This window comes from Phalangium opilio, unplaced genomic scaffold (genome assembly GCF_054372755.1).
Source record: "Phalangium opilio isolate 3A_F unplaced genomic scaffold, DU_Popi_V2 ptg000026l_1, whole genome shotgun sequence".
Taxonomy (NCBI): Eukaryota; Metazoa; Arthropoda; class Arachnida; order Opiliones; family Phalangiidae; genus Phalangium; species Phalangium opilio.
This window is the reverse complement of record NW_028324157.1, coordinates 2,057,162-2,066,764: the sequence shown is the minus strand read 5'-3', so window position 1 is coordinate 2,066,764 and position 9,603 is coordinate 2,057,162. Positions and strand designations below refer to the sequence as shown.

Here is a 9,603-nt window from a genome sequence, read left to right as displayed (position 1 = left end):
CGTTAGATTTAGGCTTATTCGATCCAAACCAGAGTTTTGCGTAATATCGAAAGAAGCCGCTGATAAGAAATATAAAGTGGTTATCGATAATGCCTCATTGTACGTTAAAAGACTAAAAATAAATCCCGAAATAATGTTAGCCCACGCTACGGTATTAGAGCAAACCAGCGCCATCTATCCTTTGAATCAAACAGTCGTGAAAACCTTTTCAATTCCAGCTGGAATGAACGACGTTAATCGAGAAAACGTCTTCTTAGGTAAAATACCTCAAAGAGTAATCATAGGTCTAGTTCGAACCTCGGCCTTTAATGGTAATCATTCTTTAAACCCCTTTAATTTTGAAACCTTTGATCTTAATTACCTATCCGTCAACGTCGGTACCGATACCTATCCTTCGGAAGCCTTTACGCCTGATTACGAAAACAATCTATACACTCGAGAGTACATGTCGTTATTCACCTCTCTAAACACATACAGAAAAAACAAGGGAAATTTTATCACGTACGAAGAGTCCAAAAAAGGTTACGCTTTGTATTGCCTAGATTTAAGCCCGGATGAAAATGCGGGGGCTAGTCATCTTTCTTTGCCCCGACAAGGAAATCTACGTATCAATATGAAATTTAAAAACAATTTACCACACAATGTCACGTGCATAATTTATTCCGAATTTGAAAATTCTATCATGATAACTAGGGATCGCTCGGTGTTATTTAATCCCGAGTAAAAAGGCTCTATATAACCTCTGATTTAAGAAGCATTCTCTCATAACCGGTTAGAGATGAATCAAGTACACTACCTATCGGAGAAGCAAAACATTTACGTTGGAAGCGGAATTCTTCCCGTCTTCAATGTCAAACGACTCGATACTAAAACCGAAGCGTCTTTCGACAGTTGTATTTGGAATAGTATATGGACTTTCGAAGCGGATATTGACGCTTTCTTTAACGGAATAACGGGACGATTTCTGACTTGGTTAGTTGACGGTACTCAGAGAGTTAAGCTAGAATGCTTCGTATGTCAGAGAGGAAAAATAGTTGATATTCGTCAATATATTAGAGGATCGAATAATAGGTATAATATTCTATTCTCAACATCGAAAGGATTTTCATTAAATAAAGACAGTTGGTTAAGGTTAAAGAACTTGAAAAATGTTATTGGTAGCGAATTAAAGCGAAAAGAAGAGGCCAGAGAAATAATGAAGAAAATTATCTTGGACAGTTTGACCAATATTTTATTTAATTTCACTGATTCGTGCGAAAATATCAGCTGTCACAACGAAATCGCCCACGATATCACTTGTTTACCCACGGATACTAATTGGAGCGAGAGAGTGGAGAAAAACCTAATTAGAGCTATTCCGTTGCTTAACTACGAAAGAATTCTAGAAACCTTTGTCGAGGAATACGGAGATTACGAAGACGACGTCTCAATTTTATTTAACGATATTCTCGGAAACTTTGTCGGTCTAAAAACTGAACTAATGTACGGTTAAAATATATGTCACTCTTATCTCGCGTGTATTGGGTCATGGATTACTCTAAGGCGTCTGAAAATATTCCGAGAGGATTTGAAATCGTTGGAATGCGTTACCTCGGAGAAGAGCAAAATGAATTTAATATCGAAATTACTCGATAAACGGTGCCAAGGGACCAGGAGATATTCGCCAGAGAACAACCACTACCGAAGCTAATGTCCTAAATGATCCAGTGTTTAATGACGTATCTATTTAAAATATATTCTTGGAAATTTTGTCGGTCTAAAAACAATGTATTGTTAATTTTTAAGTAACCGAATAAAATATAAACTACTCCTATTGTTGCGTTTCCTATACCTACGTTATATATCAATTTTTTTTCCTTATTTAGAAAATATTCCAGAAAATTGTATCTCTCCCTCTTATATAATACCCTACAACTACGTTATATTATCAGATATCATTTTCGATCTTGTTTAGAAAAAATGTCTCTCTCAAACGCGTACTACGACCCCGAAAATCCCTCCTCTTTTTCCGGATTGGATAAATTAATGAAAGGAGTTCCTCAGTCTTCGAGGAAAGAAGTTGAGAGTTTTCTATTAAAACAACCCACCTATACTATTCATCGTTATCGTCGATTAAAGTTTCCTCGCAACAAAATTACAGTGACATCTATGGATGAGACTCATCAGGCTGATTTAATAGTTTTAGATAAACTTTCCAGATACAACAAGGGTATGAAATATTTGTTAAGTAATATAGATGTTTTGAGTAAATACGCCTACGTTATACCTATTAAAAACAAGACTTCCGCGGAAGTTATAAGAGCTTTCAAAATAATACATAAAGATGTTGTACCCACGAATATAAATACGGACGCAGGCTCTGAATTTTTAGCTAAACCAGTTCAGCAATATTTTAAAGAGAAAGGTATTCATCACTACGTAGCTTACGGGAATAAAAAAATTGCGATCTGCGAGAGATTTAACAGAACGGTTCAAGAGAAAATACACAAATTCATGACTAGCGCTGATACTCGTAGCTATCTGGGTGCGTTACCAAAAATAGTTAAGGCTTACAATCACTCGATACACCGCTCAACGGGTATCGCGCCAGTCAATGTTAATCTACAAAATGAGCATAAGGTGTGGTACCGTCTTTTCGGTACCATTAAACCTGGGACAAAACCAAAGCTAAAAGAAGGTGATTTAGTAAGGTTGAGTAAATTTGAAAAAACCTTTTCAAAGGGATATAAAGGCTACTTTACAAAAGAGATCTTTATTATTGATAAGGTTTTGTACCGTAATCCTCCAGTATACGTTGTTAAAGACAAAAATAACGAAATAATTAAAGGAACGTTTTACGAATACGAACTATCTAAAGTGATATGAATACGTTACAAATAAATCAAATATTATCATGCGATCAGAGGACAAAACCCTACTATCTAGGTACTTTTCCTAGAGACATGCTTCCCAGGAAACCTAGAAAGAAGAAATTTTGTTTTGTTCTGAACACGGAGAGAGCCGAGGATCCTGGGCTTCATTGGGTAGCCATTTACGTTGAAAATGGCGAAGGTAATTTTTTCTGCAGTTACGGGCAGAGCCCGGATACGTATAAAATTAACCTGGCCAAATACGCGTCCAGATGGATCTATAACGATAAATTAATTCAAGATATGTTCTCCCTTTGTTGCGGACCTCATTGTATATTCTTTCTTATTCAAAGATGTCTGGGAAATTCGTTTCATAGAGTTCTGAAAATGTATGAAAATAAAACGGAAATTAATGACGCCTTATCTTTATGGAATATCTGCCTGCACTTGTTAAGACATAGATATGAAAAATGTAATCAATAAAATAAAGTTGTAATACATTTGTATTGAATGCGAGAATAAAAATATTTATTATTCGATTATAATTTTTTATATAAATTGTAATTATCATGCTTTTATATATAATCAGATACAAGCTTTTTTATATACTCAAATACATGCTTTTATATAATCAGATACGTGTTTTTCAATATAATGAGTTAGATGCTTTTATATAAAATGTAATAATCATTATTAAGGTTCTTTTTTTGCCTTTCTATAAGTTACCCATTCGATCTTAGATTCGGGCTTTTGAAGCTCTTTCAAGCTAGCTTCGCGATCTTTTTTTATTTTGGCTTGTGTAGGGTACGGTTTTGATTTCGTAGATGGAATTTTCGCGAGTCTTTTTTTCGGCGAAGTCTCATCGTTAGGGTTAAGTTTCCGGAACTTTGAACCAGAAGCGCCCTTCGTTGATAAGGCCTGTTGAGACGTCACGGGCTGATTCGGTACCATGGGTGTTAAAACTGGCATACTCGGCGTTTGAGACGTCCCGGGCTGTTTCGGTACCACGGGTCCCATGGGTGTTAAAATAGGCATACTGGTCGTTCGAGAGAGAGACGCTGGCGTAGTAAACGACATCGCCGGTGTTTGACCCATTGCTGTACTACTCATTATAGGTTGTGGGGTAGTCAGACTCGAGGAGATATTAAAAGGGATACTTTGGGGAGGGGTAGCGACATTAGTAGGGACAATTTGGGAGGGGGTAGAGATATTAATAGGTATATTCTGGATAGGGGTAGGCCACGATGGAGGAATCCAAGACGAGGATGAAGGACTTAGAGGCTGTATTTTACTCGACACTCCGGGTGCTGGAAAAGACGAACTCGTTGTAGGTGGCAAGATAGTAACGCTTGGTGGCTCCGCTAAACTCTTTAAAGATAAATATTTTTGAAGAGTTAAAAGGTACTCCTTCAATTTTTCCTCGGCAGAACCAGGCTTTCTCAGTACCTCTTTAATGGCGTTGTCTAAACTGTTAACTTCCTTTTGATTGTCCGTCAGTAAAGCCGCTGGTACTAAAACGCACTTTTTCATTATCTAGTAAAGACCGAAGCTATTGTCGGTATTAACATTGAAAGCAACGCCGGCCAGAATCCTCCTACCTGTTTAATTAACACCTGTCGCCTCTTTTTGTCGCTTAAACCTCTCTTGGATAAATACCTTATTACGTTTTTGTAACGTTGAAGTCTTTTCTTTTTATGACGATTCAATGGAATACCGCCGTTCTTCAAATTATAACAAATACCGCTTATACAATCCAATTGGGGTCGCGTACACTTTGATATTAAAAGTTTTCTTTGTTTCACACCGCTTTTACGCAAGAGATTTAAAAAGGGTAATTGGTTCCTAACCGACACGGGTAAAGGCATGTCTCGAAATGAGGTTAAATAAATTGAGATTTATATTTTATGGATTATTATTTTCTAACGTAGATTACCATCGGTCCTTCATTGGGGAATATATTGGACCTAAGTCTTAAACTATTATCGGTACTTTGTTTTAGATCTATTAAGATATAAGAATACGCTTTTTCGGTACACTCTTCGTACGCTTCCGTTAGGCGTTTGGTGTCTGTAGGAAAAAGCTGACGACTTAAATAGCGAACCTGGTTATTATCCCTAGGATTTTTAAACATAACGATATAAGAACAGTTCAATGATATATTTCTAGAATATTTACCTGGGTTAAAGACATTTTGAGACAGCAGCACGATGCTTAAAGATAAATGATGACTCCCGACACAAAAAAGATTACTTATAAACTCCTGTTTGGTACAGGTGTTAGCTAGATCGTCTAGGATTAAAAGATTATTTATTCGTTTATCAAAAAAATCAGGATCATTAGGAATTAGTCCTTCGTGGAATTCAATAGGTAAAAAGAGTTTCAGTTCATCAAAAATGTCCTGATAAACGCTATAGCAATAGACTATTCTATCAGGAGGTTTGTCCATGATAATGTCTTTATATTTGAGTAAATTTATTACCCACGTTGTTTTCCCCGAGCTGCTTGGACCAGCCAGTAAATTGGTCATCGGTGTTTCTAAGCGGAGGCGATATTCTAACCCGTTCTCCATTTTTAAAACGTTCTCTAATATCGTCTATGAATTCGTAGTTGACTCGATCTTCGTACGGTATCACTCTCACTTTGACCAGGTGGGAAAACGTGACCCGATGTTTAGTGGTCCGTTTTCTCATTTGACGTGGCAGACGGGTCTTGATGATTTAAATGTCCGTAAGGAAGTGTTGTGTAATCCTCTAAGACTCTACGTTTATTGAAACTATATCCAAAGGTTTTCTTTAGATTGCCTAATAAAAGTGTGGCTGTTTCTTTACGTCTTACAACATTAAATGGAACGGTGACCGACAAAGTTTTCGAGGGACTATATAAAACACTTTTAATCGAATCAAAGTTAATGATTTCTTCATTTCTTCTGTTAAGGGTAATACCTTTCATCTTAATAACAGATTTACCGTCCGAGGTACGGTAAGCGTACGACTTAGGCCCTGTCGAGACAAATTCGAGAATCGTCTCACCCTTTAACTCATCCGTCCAACACCCTAGATTACTAGATAAGGGGGGTAAATATTCCCCTTCCTTTGTTACAACTATACATGAATCGGTGTCACAATAAAGTAACCTCTTACCCATTTTACTTATCGTATTATACAACTCGATACGTCCTAATGAACTAACAAAGGAAGCTATCGTGGGACTTCCCTTGTAGTAGGTAGGAGCGTATTCTTTTTTTAGTTTATAACTGACTAAACAGATTTTATCGTTTACAGGTTTTAGGTCTAACAGTTCTTTCGTTTCATCAGTTATTATCTTAACTAATCCAGCGTAAGAGTCAATGTATACATTTTTTCTCTTATCCGTATTGTAACCCATTTTACCCCAAAGCGAATTTAGTTATAGTTTACTAATGGCGCGAAGAGTGGGGTTGTCCACTATCTCTTCTTTATTAATAACTATTCCTTCTCGGTCATAAATTGATTTTAAATACGCTTCTTTTTGCTCTTCGCTTTCTATTCCCGAAGGCCAACCTGAACTAGATTGTTTAATTTTAAGGTAACAATCAATGAAAGTGTCAAATAAACCGGTATTTTCTTTTCTGTCAAACTTTTCTTTGTAATACTGGACTTCAAAAAACTCTAGAATCTTATATCCATTTTTAACTGCTAGATATACTTCGGGACTTGGCCAACAACCACAGAAGGATCTTTCTTCCGAATTATGTGTACAGACTGATTGTTCAGTTTCAACGCATTTTAAACACAAAGCAAAGAAAAGTTTCTTTTTAGTCTTAATAGGAAGTACAGGTAAAAATAGATTTTCAGGTGCTAAAACTCGACAAGAAATAAGACCGAAATAGAAATTAGGTTCAAAGTTGAAGTCTTTCGTGATAATTTCAGGATGACCTTTAGGAAATACGCCCCATTTACATACGTAAGGATAGAGCGAGCAGATATCTAGGTATTGAATAGACTCGCCCGGTTTTGCTTTATAATACAAACATATACACTCGCTTCTTCCCCCGTACAAGGCACTCCTGGATCCAATTGGTTGCTTAAATTTTAAATTGTCACAATAGAGTTTAGCGTCAGGATCATCACGTAATCTCTCATTGAACTCGCATTCCCAAATATTGAGGTGTTCGGCGTTCGGTAAAATCTTTTTTAGGTAATTTTCCCTATCTAGAGTTCTTTCGTAGACATTTCTGTTTAGATCTTTAACTATAGGGTTGTATTCGTAATGTTTTGTGTGTTTTACACATCCGTGATAGACGCATCCGTTATAGTTTAAAACAATTTCAGGATTTTTACAATATCCGTCTATTAAATAGTTTGACACCCTTTTTTCCCCTTCCAATGACAAGGCAGTTTGAAATTTTACCCCGCGTAATTTTTCTTCCAAGGCTATGCACTTTAAGGCTCCGATACTAAAATTTCCACGAAAACCCTTTGCAGGTACGACACCTAGTGTGTATTTTTCAAGATGTTTGTGAAGGAAAATATTAGTTACTGTTCCCGCTATGGTAATGCCACCTACGTTAAGCACGTCGACTCCGGAGACATTCCTAAATAACTCTCTAAATTTTTCCATTCCTAATTGTAAGACCTTAACATCTTGAATAGCGTATGTTTCAAGCTCCTGTCTCAGATTATAGGGTACATCCTTTCTTTCCGAATACCATTTCATAAAATCCGCGTGCTCCTTATCTTTAAAATTATCGGGTTCAAATTGGTGTATCTCGGGTATAGGGCCTATATAGTCTAGCGTTTTTTCATTATGGAACAGATGCGGGAAATAGTCTTTTTTTTCTTCCCCGAGATCGAATGTAGATGAAAATTTTCTTAAGGGGACACTAATAAATCTGTAACTGTCAATGAATTTGATCTTTAGATTTTTTAAGAAGAGTGCCATGATTTTTGAACCGTTGAAGATAGGCTCAGGAACTATATTCCTTCTAAGTATTTCTTTCAATATAAAGAAAAAATCGAACCCTGCCCCGTTATGAGCGCAGCAGATTACATCGGAAAACAACATTCGCGCAACCTTTACTTTCTTATTTCCCTTTTTAATTGAGCTTGTCTCACATTGGAAAAGATAGTCTATAAAATCCTTTATACAATCAAAGCCCCAAAAGACACGAATGGTAAATTCTTTTGAATCAACGGATTCTTGCGCAGCGGAAACCAAGAGTACGGGAGTGTGTTCATTATTTAAAGGGATAGTTTCACAATCGAAGTATAGAAGACGAACAGGAGGATAATCAATATCTAGGGGCATCACCCAACAATGATTTTTTTCATGCGTAATTTTACAATTTTTGCAATTTAGATCACACTTATGATTTGGTTTTATTTCGCTAGCGCAATTTCCGCATCGTTTCAAAGAATCGCATGTTCCGTTACTCTTATGGTTATTGAAACATTCGGTTCCCTTTAAATATCTATTACACTCCTCGCATCTTATGAGTTTATACTCGTCTTTTTCATGATAAGCCTCCGTTGTTAAACAGCGGTAACACTTAGCCGTTTCCGAGCAAGAATGACTAGATTTTTCTTCCAGACCGTAAAATAGGGTTAAACAGTATTGACAATAAGCCTTAGCCGCGAACATTGAGATGTAAGACCGTAAAACATGCATATGATTCCCAACTTTGAGGAGGAAATTTTTTTTTTCCTTGTGAGGACCTATAAATATTTTCTCAAACTTCTCTTCCGCTGAAAAAAATACAATCTGGTAATCTGACAAGGCATTTTGAAACTTTTGAACACCCAATAAATCTACAGGACCCTCCGGGACTTCGGCTAATGCGTGTAACTCTAAAGCCGCGGTTTTTTGGGAAGGGTGGTCTACATCTCTTAATAATCGGAAGCTCCATTGATTAAACTCGTTTAGCTTTCCTATTGATTTTAAATAAGTTCGATCAGCTAGACTTTTACCCACGGCTAAGGCTCTAGAAACGCATAGAGTATCATTATTTCTAATAGGTATGTAAGCATAACCTTGATCAATATATTTATCCAGTTCAGCTATAGTTCGATTATGCACCGCTTTTCTACCTGTCATTGGAACATTGCATTTTAAAAGAATAACATCAATTTTTAGAGAACCCTCTAATAAAAGACTACGTTTGGACTGAGCCACCTTTTCGATACTAGAGAGTAATCGATCAGGAGTTAACTCATTTATCGCCATAAATCTTAAATTTACAGGGTTCTCTAACGCGTCGGAGCTTATGGCGAATCTAATTAAGTTATACTCTTCATTATTTTGCGTGATTTGGTTTATAAGAGATGTTAATATTTGGGAAAGTTGTTCGTGAATTTTTGTTGATTTTAGTTCTTCTAAGTTACGGAATTTAACATTATATTCTGTTGTAATACATTTATATTTTCTAGATTTTCGATTAGATATTTTGTCTATCTTGAAATATTGTTCAGGTCTAAATTTTGTGGATAAATCGATGGGATAAAGTTCATCATCTGAGGATGACGAAGTGTCCGACATTTTTTTCTTAATGGGAAAGTTCTTCAAATCTATTGATTGTTTTCTCCAAGGCAACTATTATGTTATGGAGATCGTCTGAATCTCTAATTACGAACTGCTTCTCATAGGGTTGTCCTCTGTATTTAAAGATGGCTATTTCTCGGTCAGGCGTGGTGGCTATTTGAATGGGTTCTTCTGACATATATACCGTTGCGCCCCAATCTCCCTGAGCGTTGTTCAGAATTGATTTCAGTTCAAATGC

At 36.5% G+C, this 9,603-nt stretch overlaps 2 protein-coding genes across 2 annotated transcripts; both read right to left on the bottom strand.

Annotated features, from left to right (window-relative positions):
• Window positions 1-3,542: 3,542 nt before the first annotated feature.
• On the bottom strand, window positions 3,543-5,243 carry LOC149691188 (uncharacterized). Its single transcript, XM_089869484.1, has 3 exons — window positions 4,448-5,243; window positions 4,296-4,382; window positions 3,543-4,217 (listed from the first exon to the last, which is right to left on the bottom strand). The coding sequence occupies exons 1-3, from the start codon at window positions 4,712-4,714 to the stop codon at window positions 3,543-3,545; spliced, it is 1,029 nt and encodes a 342-aa protein (XP_089725610.1). The 5' UTR covers window positions 4,715-5,243.
• Window positions 5,244-6,254: 1,011 nt separating this feature from the next.
• Window positions 6,255-9,362, bottom strand: LOC149691187 (uncharacterized). The gene has a single exon (XM_089869483.1). It carries the CDS (start codon window positions 9,360-9,362, stop codon window positions 6,255-6,257), a length of 3,108 nt encoding a protein of 1,035 aa, XP_089725609.1.
• Window positions 9,363-9,603: the final 241 nt, after the last annotated feature.